This window comes from Chiloscyllium plagiosum, unplaced genomic scaffold, assembly GCF_037043375.1.
Source record: "Chiloscyllium plagiosum isolate Xiang-an unplaced genomic scaffold, Cpla_swu_hap1 HiC_scaffold_2, whole genome shotgun sequence".
Lineage (NCBI taxonomy): Eukaryota > Metazoa > Chordata > Chondrichthyes > Orectolobiformes > Hemiscylliidae > Chiloscyllium > Chiloscyllium plagiosum.
The window spans coordinates 154,198,649-154,213,963 of record NW_028270140.1 but is presented as its reverse complement, the minus strand read 5'-3'; the positions used below and the strand labels follow the sequence as shown (position 1 = coordinate 154,213,963).

General features: G+C 42.7%; 1 protein-coding gene across 1 annotated transcript in view; it reads left to right on the top strand.

Moving 5' to 3' along the window:
• Positions 1-15,315, top strand: part of paip1 (poly(A) binding protein interacting protein 1) — a 71,282-nt gene continuing 55,967 nt past the window's right edge. Inside the window, exon 1 of the mRNA XM_043703143.2 lies at positions 1-419. Within this exon, the coding sequence (XP_043559078.2) occupies positions 35-419 (385 nt within the window). The 5' untranslated portion in view covers positions 1-34. The remainder of the gene's footprint in view (positions 420-15,315) is intronic.

Here is a 15,315-nt window from a genome sequence, read left to right as displayed (position 1 = left end):
GGGAAGGGTCTGAAGCGGCAAACGGTCACGGACGATGGAGGGCGGCAAACCCGCCGCTTTCGACCGGGCACCGGGAGCGGGCCGCGGCCGGGGCCGGGGTTTCGGCGTCAGCGGTGGCAATAGTAGCAGCAGCAGCGGCGGCGCCGCCACCGCCACCAGCAGCGGGCCGCAAGCCCCTGGCCCGGGCGGAGTTCGGGCCCAGGGGCACGGCGACGGCGCTCAGGAGAACGGGCTGTGCGCGGTCCCGGGCTCGGGGCCTGGAGTCGGGCCCGCGGTTGGGACAGGGCCCGGGGCCGCCGCTGCCGCCGCTAACGGGGCGGCGATCGTGCAGGGCAACGGCGTTCACGTGAAGAGCGGCATCCAGCAACAGGAGCCTCTGAGGCAGCCACGGAGCAGCCCACCCGCCGCCGAGTACTCCGGTAACTGGGGCTGTCAGCCCATAAACATAGACTTGGCAGCTAATGTATGGAATATATAGGGCGTTGGCGGGGCCTCAGCACCCCGGGGAATGTGTAGAATATATGCAGTTTGAAGAGAGTGACAGGTGCATTGGGGTCAGGTGAAATGTATATAATCTGTAGCTGTTTCATAGAGTTCACAATCATTGATTGTGAACTATAGAGGGTTGCAAGAAGTTTCCGTCGATGTCAAGAGAATGTGTAGAATTTGTATAGCTTGCAGGGATTTGAGTACCTTATAGATAATTCAGGGAGTTCAATTGTATTGATATTGGGGAATCTATAGTTTGCAGAGTCCAAGTGCAGCAATACTGGAATTGTATCGACTATAGAGATAATATGGAGTTCGATTGCACTTGTGTTGAAAATGTTTCAAGTCTATGGAGATTTCAGGGACCTTGAATACGTTGATATCATGGAGATCTGTTGAATCTACGGAGATTGCATCGAATTTAGGAACATTGATAGGGGAATGTAATGTAGAATTAAAGAGTCATACAGTATGGAAACATGCTTTGGTCCAACTCAGGGTGGCATGGTGGCTCAGTTGTTAGCATTGCAGCCTTATAGAGCCAGAGTCCCAGGTTCAATTCCTGCCTCGAGCGACTGTCTGTGTGGAGATTGCACATTCTCCCCGTGTCTATGTAGGTTTCCTCCTGGTGGTCAGGTTCCTCCCACAGTCCAAAGATGTGCAGGTGAATTGGCCATGTGAAAACTTTCCATAGTGTTTGGTGCACTATTCGGGGGTAAACGTAGGGGACCGGGTCTAGGTGGGTTACTCTTGGGAGGGTTGGTGTGGACTTGGGCCGAAGGACCTGTTTCCATATTGTAGGGAATCTAATCTAACCTAATCTAATCATCCATGTCAACTTAAGTTTCCCCACCCAAGGGAAAAGATCTTTGCTATTCACCTTCTCTGTACCCTCATGATTTTATGAATCACTCCTCCTCTTCCTACGTGCCAGTGGACTCGAGCCCTTCAGTCCTGGCAATGTCTTGGTAAATCTTTTCTGACTCCTCTTGAACTTACTATCCTAAAGCAACATGATTGTAGAAAGTGCAGCAAACTCAGGTAAATTGATATCAGGTAATGTCAATAATCCAGAAAGCCTACCAGGGATTCAGGTATGTTAGTATCTAAGTGATGTGCAAGTTGTATGGAATCCAGGGGTTCGTTGCCTTAAATTAATATCTTGGATATGGGCAGAATATATGTATGTATATTTCCTTCTTTCCAGTCTGAATGATGACTGTTGAACAGTACGCTATACTTTCAGTTCCTCCACCAATTGAAGTCCTTACTGCTGCTTGACTTAAATCATTGCTGGGATATGAGCCTTGCTGACTAGATAAGCATTTATTGCATCTCTCGTTGACCTGGAAAGGAGAAGATGATGGTGAGCTGTCCCTTGAACTGTTGGAAGCCTTGGAAAATGTAGACAGCTGTGGTGCTTACAAAAACAAAACTTCCTGTCTCGTGATAACCTTTCACTTAACCAGACTCTATTGAACTCTGCTTTAAAAACATTCAAGGACTCTGCCCCCAATGCTGTTTGAAGGGGAAGAGCATTCCAAAGGCTTGACTCTGCAAGAGAAGAAGTTGCTTTGTCTCTCTCAATAGGACACCCTTGATGTTTAGGCTTTGATCAACAGTTCCAGATTCTACTACAGAGGAAATATCCTTGACAGTTTTACCATGTCAAGGTCCCTTGGGATATCACATGTTTCATTTAAAGTGGGATTACTTTTGTAAACCTCCAGCAGATACAGTCCAGGCTGTCAATCCTTTTCTCATAAGGCACCCCACTAATTTCAGTTTTAGTGCAGTGAGCCTTCCCTGAACAGGTTCCATTATATCTACGTCCATCCTTCAGTGAGGTGACCAATACTGTGCAGTTTTCCAGATACAGTTTCACCAGTGTCCTGTATAAATGAAGCATAACCTTTGTACTTTTGTATTCAATTCTACTTTCAATCAGTGATGACATTCTTTTAACTTGCCAAATTATCTGATGTATCTGCATGCACTCGGACATCCAGATCTCTCTGCTTCTCAAATGCAGTCTCTCACCATTTGGATAATATATTTTTTAATCTTCCTGCTAAACTTGACATTTCACATTTTCCTACAAGATACTGTTTGCTAAATCTTTGCCCACTCACAATCTAGCTATATCTTTTTATAGTCTCCTCATGTCCTCTTAAATTCCTAACTATTCTCCTTTCCTGTAATGTTATCAGCAAATATACCAACCATACTTTCTGTCCTTTTGTCAAGCATTTGTGTAAATTGTAAACATTTGTGGTCCCAGCATTGATTTCTGTAGTACACCAAACTTGCATTTTGCCAACCTGAAAACAATGCTTACTGTCTTTCCCATTAGCTACCCAGTCTGCTTTTCATGCCACCATGATACTGCTACACCATGAGCTTTCGTTTTCCACCATAACCTTTGTGGTACCTCATCAGATGTACAACAGACCTTTTAGATCTCTTTGTAATGGTACTTCAAAGAACTCCATTAAGTCAGTTAAACATGATATCTTCCAGAAAAGTATGTCGCCTGTGCCTGATTAACTTGAATATTTTTCAGTGCCTTTCCATAATGTCTTTAACAATGACTTTGGATGTCTTTCCGAAGACAAATATCAAATTAATTGTAAGTTTCTGCACTGACTGTCTCTCTTTTTCAATAAAGGAGTTGTATTCACTATTTTTCAATCTGATGGAGCATTCTCTGAATGTAAGGAATTCTGAAAAGTTAAAACCAATGCATCCACTTGGTCATCAGCCACTTCTTTGAAGTTATTGGCTGAAGTCCAATAGAATCAGCTTCTTTCCTGAATGGACCTCTCATACATTGGAGTTGATCTTTCTCTCTGCACATTTCCTGTAGCTGGAACACAATATTCTGCATTCTGCACTAGTACCTGATGTACTGAGGTAAGGTATGATTTGTCTGTTTAGCATGCAAAACAATACTTTTCACTCTACATCTCAGTACATGTAACAAAAATGAATCGAATCAAAAGATTGAGGGACTTCTCCCCACAGCTCCAACATTTGGTACTTGGCTTGGTGATTATAATTTGAGTTCTTCTATTTATTCCATATCCTGATTTCTGGGATATTACTTGTATCCTGTATATTGAAGACTTTTTTTTTAAAACTGTTCAATCCCTGTATCATCCTTATTTTCCATGATGAAATTTCTCTAGGGTTAATTTCACTTGATCTCTTTTTTTTTAAAGTATCGCTAGAAATTTTTACCATCTGTTTTTATATTTGCAAATAACTTTATCCCTCAATTTTTTCCCTTTATGAATCTTAGTTAATCTTTAATTTCTTCTGCCACGTTTCCTGACCTGGCACCCAAATTTGTGATTTCCTTTTATTTGTTCATGGCATGTGGAGCTGCTGTTTGTGTTGGTATTTATTGTCCGTTCCCAATTGCCCTTGAACTGAGTGGATTTTTATTCAATTTTTATAGGGTAGTTTAGAGTTGTCATATTGCTGTGGGTCTGCAGTCACATGTAGGCCAAACCAGGTAAGGATGGTGGATTTCCTTCCCTGAAAGACATTAGTGAACCAGATGGGTGTTGAAGATAATCGGCAGTGTTTATATGGTTGTCATGAGCTTAATTCCAGATTTTTATTGAATTCATACTTTAACATCTACCCTGCTGGATTTCAAATCCATGTTCCCAAATATTACTTGAGGACTCTGGATTCCCAGTCCAGCAAAATTAATATCTCCTTCCCTAAATAAGTGTTTCTTTAGGATTGTTAGTATCTGAATTTTGGTTTTTTGCTAACAATGAATGTTGGGTCCTCCCTGGGAAGCTTTCATTCTCATTGTAATGCATCTATTCTGAAATGTCTGCCAATGCTTCACTGTTGACCAATCCTTTTAATTGTTCATAACATGTGGATGTTTCTGGCTAGGTCAGCATTTATTGGCCAGAAGGCAGTTAAGAATCAGCTACGTTGCTGTGGGTTTGGTGTTACAAGGATGGACCAGTTATGATTCCTTTTCTTAATGTTGATTATTGAACAAGATGAGTTTTCACAACCATTGTTAGTGATTAAGTGATTGCCATTATGGTAGCTTTTTGTTCCTGATTTTTATTGAATTCACAACGAAGGATGGATTCAAACCCATATCGCCCGAACACTAGCCTGAGGTTCTGGATTACTGATCTAATTCTATCAATATTGTAAGGGATAGGATTTATGAACATCTGGATAGGAATAATGTGATCAAGGATAGTCAACATGGTTTTGTGAAGGGCAGGTCGTGCCTCACAAACCTTATTGAATTCTTTGAGAAGGTGACTAAGGAGGTGGAGGAGGGGAAAGCGGTAGATGTGGTGTATATGGATTTTAGTAAGGCGTTTGATAAGGTTCCCCATGGTAGACTACTGCAAAAAATACGGAGGTATGGCATTGAGGGTGAGTTGGAGGTTTGGATTAGGAATTGGCTGGCTGGAAGAAGACAGAGGGTAGTAGTTGATGGCAAAGGTTCATCTTGGAGTGCCGTCACTAGCGGTGTTCCGCAAGGATCTGTTTTGGGACCATTGCTGTTTGTCATTTTTATAAATGACCTGGAGGAGGGGTTAGAAGGTTGGGTGTGCAAGTTTGCGGATGATACGAAAGTCGGAGGAGTTGTAGACAGTGAGGAAGGATATGGCAGGTTACAGCGGGATATAGATAAGCTGCAGAGCTGGGCAGAAAGGTGGCAAATGGAGTTCAATGTGGCTAAGTGTGAGGTGATTCACTTTGGTAAGAGTAATAAAAAGATGGGGTACTTGGCTAATGGTCAGATACTTGGTAGTGTGGATGAGCAGAGGGATCTTGGTGTCCATGTACACAGATCTTTGAAAGTTGCCACCCAGGTAAATAGTGCGGTGAAGAAGGCATATGGCGTACTGGCTTTTATTGGTAGAGGAATTGAGTTCCGGAGTACTGAGGTCATGTTGCAGTTGTATAAGACTCTGGTGCGGCCGCATCTGGAGTATTGTGTGCAGTTTTGGTCGCCATATTATAGGAAGGATGTGGAGGCACTGGAACAGGTGCAGAGGAGGTTTACCAGGATGTTGCCTGGTATGGTAGGAAGATCGTATGAGGAAAGGCTGAGGCACTTGGGGTTGTTTTCATTGGAGAAAAGAAGTTTAGGGGTGACTTGATAGAGGTGTACAAGATGATTAGGGGTTTAGATAGGGTCGACAGTGAGAATCTTTTTCCACGTATGGAGTCAGCTATTACAAGGGGGCATAGCTTTAAATTAAGGGGGGGTAGGTATAGGACAGATGTTAGGGGTAGGTTCTTTACTCAGCGAGTCGTGAGTTCATGGAATGCCCTGCCAGTAGCAGTGGTGGACTCTCCCTCATTATGGGCATTTAAGCGGGCATTGGATAGGCATGTGGAGGATAGTGGGCTAGTGTAGGTTAGGTGGGCTTGGATCAGCGCAACATCGAGAGCCGAAGGGCCTGTACTGCGCTGTATTCTTCTATGTTCTAATATTAGACTTCCACCTACTCCTTTCACCATTTCACCTTAGCTCACTCTGCTTTCATGTCGTCACGCTTGCCATTTTTAAACTGTAAAATACTCATCTTGGACCCACATATGCTGTCAAACTGAATGTAAAATTCAGTAATTTTATGGTCACTGCTACCAAGTGATACATTCATTGAGGTTATTAATCCTGTCTTGCTGCACGATAGCCTGCTTTCTGGTTGCCTCCAGAAGGTGCTATTTGAAGAAACTATCTTCTCCATCTCAGGACTACTTGTTTTGAGTTTCTTGTCTCCTTAAATGCAACTTTCCCTTCAATATTCAGGTCTCAATCTTGTCATCTGCAGCCAAGTCTCTCTGATGGCTGAGAGATAATTTACTTAATTTGGCGTTATCAGTTCATTTGTTTTGTCTGGGACGCATGTAAATATAAAATCTCAAACTCCAGTTTGAATAATTGATCAATAATGAAATGACAAATTTATTACTTCCTGTTGCAATCTCATGTATAATTATAAGCTTGGTTTAAAAAAAGTTGCCTTTTTCTCATTTTCAGCTGTCAGTTCTTCATTGCAATAACTCATGACTTTCATGATCTCATTTTGACTTTTATCAAATACAAATTTATCCTCCTCAGCAATGCTTCTGCTCTACTCAGCTGTTGGCTGCTCCTCTCCCAGCTAATTGCCTTATGGCATTCCTGTAATTTTGCTGTTTGCTATGTCTTCTAAGATATGTGTTTGAACCCTGCTTCTTGATGTGCTGCTGACTGCTTGCAGCATTGACCTCCACTTGCCTGCTCCTCTCGATGCTGCTGATTACTTGCAGAGGTTCCTCCATTCACTCAGGTGCTGCTGACTATCTGAGTTCTCTGCAAACCTGCTCATCTCAGTCAAACACTTCCTCCAAGACCTTGCAGTTAGTCAGACATAATTTGTCTCTAACAAGTGCCTGTGTATTGTCATTTATTACCCCACGTTTTCCAAGTGACATTTTTGTTGAGAATTGCTGTCTCAAAGGTTTTCCCATCCATTAATGCTGTTTACAGCATATGTTGCAGGGTATTAGCTGCATATACCGTATTTCTGCAGACAATGTATATTTAAAAAAACGCTGGTCATTGCGAAGTATTTGGGTTAATTAAATTAGATTTACACCACTAACACATTAAATAATGGAGATTAGCAATTGAAATAATATTTCTTGAATATATTTTAGTTTAAAACCGGTAGATAAATAGTACTTTTTTCATTTTCGTTTATTCACTTTATCAGCTTTCCCTTCAGTAAACCTCAAAAGTTATCTTTATTAAGTTGTACTTGAACTTGTTTTCAAATGCCTTTGAGCAAAAGCTGCTCGCTGCTAGGAAAACTAGATTCTTCAGCATTGTTCGTGTTTTGAACAAAAATCCCTCCAAGCCTTAGGCTTTTAGATGCTGAGGTACGTGGGTAAAATGTTTAAAGTGTAAAAACAGTAAATCGATGGACAAGTGCTGCTTGCAGCATTTCAAAGAAACAGTGAATGTTTTGTGTCCAATTTTTCTCATTGCAGTGGTAAGAATTTGAACATGGGAATTTGTTAATGTTGGACTGTTACGACAAATAGGACATCATGGAGCTACTCAGTGCTGTCAGGAAATGCATGACAATTTGAGACTTATGTGGATGTGTTTAAATGACAGCATATAATTAGATTACTTAGTGTGGAAACAGGTCCTTCGGCCCAACAAGTCCACACTGACCCGCCAAAGCGCAACCCATTCCCCCACAAAAGACCTCTTCACCTAACAATACGGGCAATTTACCATGGCCAATTCACCTAACTTGCACATTTTTGGTTTGTGGGAGGAAACCCACGCAGACACGGGGAGAATGTGCAAACTCCACACAAAGTCGCCAGAGGCAGGAATTGAACCCGGGTCTCTGGTGCTGTGAGGCAATAGTGCTAACCACTGTGCCGCCCATAATGTGTTCTAGATTGCATTTGTTTTTGTTTTGAGGGATACATCTGGGCAAATGGGAGTCAAAAATATAGGGAAGAGGCAACTTCCATTTGTCTCATCTTTGTGACATCTCCAGGTGCTTTATTTCCAGAAATATACCACTTGATGTTGAAGACTGGAAGCTGTTTGGATTCAGAAATGATCTATTCAGTTGTTTATTTTCATGATTCTAATTGTGTCTGTTTTTACAGTGGGAGAACATCGTATAAATTTATCAAGAAACAAGTCACTGGGGAGTTTGCTTTCAGGGTGCATAGGAACTGTCAGCGGTTTTCATTAGAAATATGGAAATAAATTCATGCTGGAAATAGTTGATGGGAATTACAAGATGAGCTCTTTGCTGCACAGCAATCTTTACTGTTTAAAGTCTTGAATATATTCACCAGTGCTAACACACCTAGCAGAATTTCCTATCTAAGTGTTTCAGAGTATTGATGTAAATAAATATTTTGAGACCTTTTGCGTTGCCATTTTGCTCATAAACTCAAATTTCTAAAACGTTTGTCAAGTTATGGAATATATTTTGCAATGGGATGACGTTTGCATAATCAGTGAAGTAGTGTGTGTCCAAATACACCAAGACTTGGATCCCATTCAGGTTTGGGCGAATGAATGGCAAGAATGACGAACTCCAACAAGAGAAGCCAAATATTTCTGCTTGACAATCAATGACATTGGCATTGTTGTATCCCCCACAATCAACATGTGGGGGTTACCACTGACCAGAAACTGAACTGGACCAGGTACATAAGTACTGTTGCTCCAAGAGCAGGTCAAATGTGAGGAATCCTCACCACCTGATAGCCTAAAATCTGTCCAGCATCTACAAAACACCGAGGAGGAGTGAGATGAAATGTTTGCACTTGTTTGGATGGCTGCAGCTCTGACAACACTCAAGTTTCGCATCAACCAGGAAAAAGCAGTCTGTTTGATTGGCACCCATAAACCACCTTCAGTACAGTAGCAGCAGTTTTATCATGCACAAGATACACTGTACCATCTCACCAAGGCTCCTTTGAGAGCTCCTTCCAAAGCCATGACCCTTATGCATTAGAAGGACAGGGTAGCAGGTAGCTACAGGCAAAAGTAGACATTGGGCCACTTCAAACTGATGCTGGAAGCCTAGTGATGGGAGATAAGGAAATAGCTGGAGAACTTAATAAGTACTTTGTGTCAGACTTCACAGTGGAAGACATGAGTAATATCCCAACAATTAAAGGGAGTCAGGGGGCTGAGTTGAATATGGTTGCCATTACAAAAGAGAAAGTGCTAGAAAAGCTAAAAGGTCTTAAAATTGATAAATTTCCTGGCCCTTATGGGCTACATCCTAGAGTTCTGAGGGAGGTGGCTGAGGAAATAGCGGAGGCGTTGGTTGAGATCTTTCAAAAGTCACTGCAGTCAGGGAAAGTTCCAGATGATTGGACGATCACTGTTGTAACCCCCTTGTTCAAGAAAGGATCAAGACAAAAGATGGAAAATTATAGGCCAATTAGCCTAACCTCAGTTGTTGGTAAAATTCTAGAATCCATCGTTAAGGATGAGGTTTCTAAATTCTTGGAAGAGCAGGGTCGGATTAGAACAAGTCAACATGGATTTAGTAAGGGGAGGTCGTGCCTGACAAACCTGTTAGAATTCTTTGAAGAGGTGACAAGTAGGTTAGACCAGGGAAACCCAGTGGATGTGGTCTATCTAGACTTCCAAAAGGCCTTTGATAAGGTGCCACATGGGAGGCTGCTGAGTAAGGTGAGGGCCCATGGTGTTCGAGGTGAGCTATTGGCATGGATTGAGGATTGGCTGACTGACAGAAGGCAGAGAGTTGAGCTAAAAGGTTCTTTTTCGGAACGGCAGCTGGTGACAAGCGTTGTCCCGCAAGGTTCAGTGTTGGAGCCGCAGATGTTCACATTATATATCAATGATCTGGATGAGGGGACTGGGGGCATTTTAGCGAAGTTTGCTGATGATACGAAGTTAGGTGGACAGGCAGGTAGTACTGAGGAAGTGGGGAGGCTGCAGAAGGATCTAGACAGTTTGGGAGAGTGGTCAGGAAATGGCTGATGAAATTCAATGTGAGCAAATGTGAGGTCTTGCACTTTGGGGGAAAAAAGAATACAAGCATGGACTACTTTCTAAATGGTGAGAAAATTCATAAAGCCGAAGTACAAAGGGATCTGGGAGTGCTAGTCGAGGATTCTCTAAAGGTAAACATGCAGGTTGAGTCCGTGATTAAGAAAGCAAATGCAATATTGTCATTTATCTCAAGAGGGTTGGAATATAAAAGCACCGTTGTGCTACTGAGACTTTATAAAGCTCTGGTTAGGCCCCATTTGGAGTACTGTGTCCAGTTTTGGTCCCCACACCTCAGGAAGGACATACTGGCACTGGAGCGTGTCTAACGGAGATTCACAAGGATGATCCCTGGAATGGTAGGTCTAACATACTAGGAACGGCTGAGGATCCTGGGATTGTATTCATTGGAGTTTAGGAGATTAAGGGGAGATCTAATAGAAACTTACAAGATAATACATGGCTTGGAAAGGGTGGATGCTAGGAAATTGTTTCTGTTAGGCGAGGAGACGAGGACCCGTGGACACAGCCTTAGAATTAAAGGGGGTAAATTCAAAACAGAAGTGCGGAGACATTTCTTCAGCCAGAGAGTGGTGGGCCTGTGGAATTCATTGCCGCGGAGTGCAGTGGAGGCCGGGACGCTAGATGTCTTCAAGGCAGAGATTGCTAAATTCTTGATGTCACAAGGAATTAAGGGCTACGGAGAGAATGCGGGTAAGTGGAGTTGAAATGCCCGTCAGCCATGATTGAATGGCAGAGATGACTCGATGGGCTGAGTGGCCTTACTTCCACTCCTATGTCTTATGGTCTTATGGGAACACCACCACCTGCACGTTCCACTCAAATTACATACCATCCTAACTTGGAATGATGTTGACATATCTTGTTTGTCACTCGTGAAAATCCTGGACTTCCCTTCTAGCACTGTGGGTGTACCTATACAACATGGGCTGCAGTGGTTCAAGGAGGCAGCTCACCCACACCTTTGGGGTTATTGGAAGAGGACAGTGAGTGCAGGCCTAGCCAGTGATTCCCACATTCTGTAAATTAATTTTTAGAAAGGTAAATGTTTTTTCTAAGTTAGGAACATTCATTTGAGTAGAAAGTGAGGATTGCAGATGCTGGAGATCAGAGCTGAAAATGCGCTGCTGGAAAAGCGCAGCAGGTCAGGCAGCATCCAAGGAGCAGGAGAATCGATGTTTCAGGTATGAGCCTGAAGAAGGCTCATGCCCGAAACATCGATTCTCCTGCTCCTTGGATGCTGCCTGACCTGCTGTGCTTTTCCAGCAGCAGATTTTCAGCACATTCATTTGAGGGTCAGGAGTGTCTGTCTGTCAGTGAGGACTTTGGCAATGATTGGGATGGGTGTAGGCAGAAGAATTTGAGTTTATAATGGGGGTGGATTCCCACAAGAATGATGATTCTAGAATGTTTCCGTGGAAAATGTGTCGTATGAAAATGTACCACAACAGGCTTGTAAGCAAAGTTAAAATCAGTGCAATAAAAGGGATTGTGGCAGAAGGGATACAGAGTTGGCTGAATGACACAGTACTGGTGAATGGTTGTTGTTTTCACAGTTGGAAGGAGGGTTCATTTATGATCACAGATTTGTGATGTTTGTTTATACTTAAACTTGAAGCTTTTTTTCAGTCAGGTTTTTTACCACACCATATTATATTCTGAAGAAAAAAATGCTATCAAAGCACTTTTGGGGCAAGTGATCATTGTTACTTTTAAAATAGTCTGGAGAAGGATTGAGTTCTAAATTGGAGTAAGATCAATTTTGATGGTATTAGGGAGGAACCTTCGAAAGTTGATTGGGGGAGGCTATTCGCATGAGAAGGAACAGGTGGGAAGTGGGAGGCTTTTAAAAAGAGAGGAACATTCAGAGGCCCTATTCCTGTGAGTGTGACGAAGAAGGCTGATAGGTCCAGGGATGTTGGATGACTAGAGGTGTTGTGGCTGTGGTGAAGTAAGAGTTGTAGGCATATATCAGGTATAGACAGTTGGGATCAAGTGAATTTCTGTAGGTGTATAACAGCAGTGGGAGTATACTTCAGAGGGAATTCAGGAGGGTAAAAAGGGGACATGAGATGGCTTTGGCAAATGGAGTGAAGGAGAACCCGAAGAGATTCTCTCAGTATGCTAAAGGCAAAAGAGTACCGAGGAAGACAACAGAAACCCCTAAATTCAATGTGGCCATCTGTGTACTACCACAGAAGATGGGTGAGATACTAAATGAATCGGGTTTTGAGAATATTTGTAGCTCAGGTTGAGATTCTGGATGTAGGTTTGCTCGCTGAGCTTGAAGGTTCGTTTTCAGACGTTTCAACACCATACTAGGTAACATCTTCAGTGAGCCTCCAGATGAAGCACTGGTGTTGTAGCCTGCTTTCTATTTGTGTTTGAGTTCCCTTGGGTTAGTGATGTTATTTTCTGTGGTGACATCATTTCCTAAGGTGATGTCATTTCCTGTTCTTTTTCTCAGGGGGTGTTAAATGGGAACCAACTTAATGTGTTTGTGGATTAAGTCCCACTTGGGATGCCATGCTGTTAGGAATTCTCGCATGTGTCTCTCTTTGGCTTGTCCTAGGGTGGATGTGTTGTTCCAGTCGCATTAGTGGAACTTGTATCCATATGTAAGGATACTAGTGAGAATGGGTCATGTCTTTTTGTGGCTAGTTGATGTTCATGTATCCCGGTGGCTAATTTTCTGCCTGTTTGTCCAGTGTAGTGTTTGTTACAGTTCTTGCACGGTATTTTGTAAATGACATTAGTTTTGCTTGTCTGTCTAGGGTCTTTCAAGTTCCATTAGCTGCTGTTTCAGTGTGTTGGTGGGTTTGTGGGCTGTCATGATGCCAAGGTGTCTGAGTAGTCTGGCAGTCATTTCCGAGATGTCTTTGATGTAGGAGAGAGTGGCTAGGGTTTCTGGACATGTTTTATCTGCTTGTTTGGGTTTGTTGCTGAGAAACCGGCAAGCTGAGTTCATTGCGTACCTGTTCTTTTTGAATACACTGTCGGTGATTTTCCTCTGCGCTGCAGAGAGTGGTGGCTCGTTGAAATATGTTCTAATGCAGCTTAATTTGTGGATGTTGGGATGATTGTTCTCGTAGTTCAATATTTGGTCTGTATGTTTTCCTGAAGGCGCTGGTTTGAAGTTCCCCATTGGCTTTTCATTTTATTATGATATCTAGAAATGGCAGTTTGTTGATGTTTTCCTCTTTAATGAATTTTATGCCAGTAAGAGTATTATTGATGGTCTTGAAGGTTTCCTCTAATTTGTTTTGTTTAGTGATAACAAAAGTGTCATCCACTGCCAGACTACTCAGACCCCTTGTCATTATGGTCGCCCACAAACCCACTAACACACTAAAACAGCAGCTAATGAACCTGAAAGACCCTATACAGACAACAAACAAAACTCATAGGCTGAAGATATTACGTAGTATGGTGACATATGTCTGAGTACAAACCTTCCAGCTCAGCAAGCAAACCCACATCAGTGCTAAATTAATATTTTGTATCTATATTTACTGTGGAGAACATTGAGTACAGGAATTGGGATGTCATGTTGAGGCTGTACATTGGCGAGGACACTACTAAAACTACATACAATTTTGGTTGCCCTTCTATAGGAAAGATGTTCAACTTGAGAGGGTGCAGGAAAGGTTTAATGGCTGTTGCTGGGCATGGAGGGTTTGAGTTATAGGGAGGTTGAGTCTTTTCTCTCTGGAGCATTGCAGGTTGAGAAGTGACCTTTGCAGAGATTAATCTAGATCATGAGGGGCATGGATAGATGAATAGTCAAGGTCTTTATCCTAGAATGGAGGAGTCCAAAACTGGAGGGCCTAGTGTCGTAGTCATAGAGGTGTACAGCATGGAAACAGACCCTTCGGTCCAGGCCGACCAGATATCCTAAATTAATCAAATCCCATTTACCAACATTTGGCCCATATCCCTCTAAACCCTTCCTATTCATATACCCATCCAGATGCCTTTTAAATGTTCCAATTGTACCAATCTCCACCACTTCCTCTGGCAACTCGTTCCATACACGTACCACCCTCTGTGTGGAAAAAGTTGCCCCTTAGGTCTCTTTTATATCTTTCCCCTCTCACCCTAAACCTATGCCCGCTAATTCTGAATTCCCCCACCCAGGGAAAAGACTTTGCCTATTTACCCTATCCATGCCCCTTATGATTTTATAAACCTCTAAGGTCATCCTTCAGCCTCTTATGCTCCAGGGAAAACAGCCCCAGCCTGTTCAACCTCTCCCTATAGCTCAAATCCTCCAACCCTGGCAACATCCTTGTAAATCTTGTCTCAACCTTTTCAAGTTTCAGAATATCTTCCAATAGGAAGACCACCAGAATTGCACGCAGTAGTCTAAAAGTGGCCTAACCTGTTGAAGTAACTTTTCCACAAATCTGGATGACACAAGTTTCAGTACAATGGTAGATGTTTTATTAGCGGGCAGCCGGCAAGAGATTCTAGGTGACACCAAAGGAGGAGTTAGTCTACTTGTGGTGGCAATTCTCAATGAATCTCTGCCCTCCACATGAAGGCGGTATATTTTGAAGGAATAATACAGAGGTCGACAAGTCACATGGTTGATTGCTGTCACATTAAGGCAGGTAATTACAGTTTTACAGTGCCCGGTGATTGCCGACTTCCTGTGATAACTAGCGAATGGTTTATAGGGGCTGGTTATTGCGTTCTTCATAATCATATGTTGTTGGATAGAGATTTAAATAGAAGGACTTTGCTTTGTTCTCATTGTTGGATTCACATGCTGATGTTAATAGGTAGGGGGAGCATGATAATGGGCACAGGAGGCAGTTAATAAGGTTATGGCCAAGGCAATCAGTCTTGTCTAAAGAGGGCAAACCCCTTTGCCTGAGGCTGCAAGTGAAATCCACATGTATGGTTCCAGAGGATTCTGTTCTCTAGGAGTCAGCCAACCTCTCTGCTGTGATGTCCCTGCTCATTGTGTAAGAGGACAGGCATGCAATCGATAGTGCAGTGAGTCCTTTTAGCAGTGGAATGCTTAACCCTTGAATTCCCAATATGTCATGAAAAAGTAAAAATGGAACTTGTTGCTTTCTAATTTCCTCAAAACAATGTCCTGTACAGTCATAACATGACCTCCCAACTCCTACACTCAAAGCTGTGACCAGTAAAGTAAAGCTGAAAATGTGTTGCTGGAAAAGCGCAGCAGGTCAGGCAGCATCTGAGGAGCAGGAGAATCGATGTTTCGGGCATGAGCCTGAAGA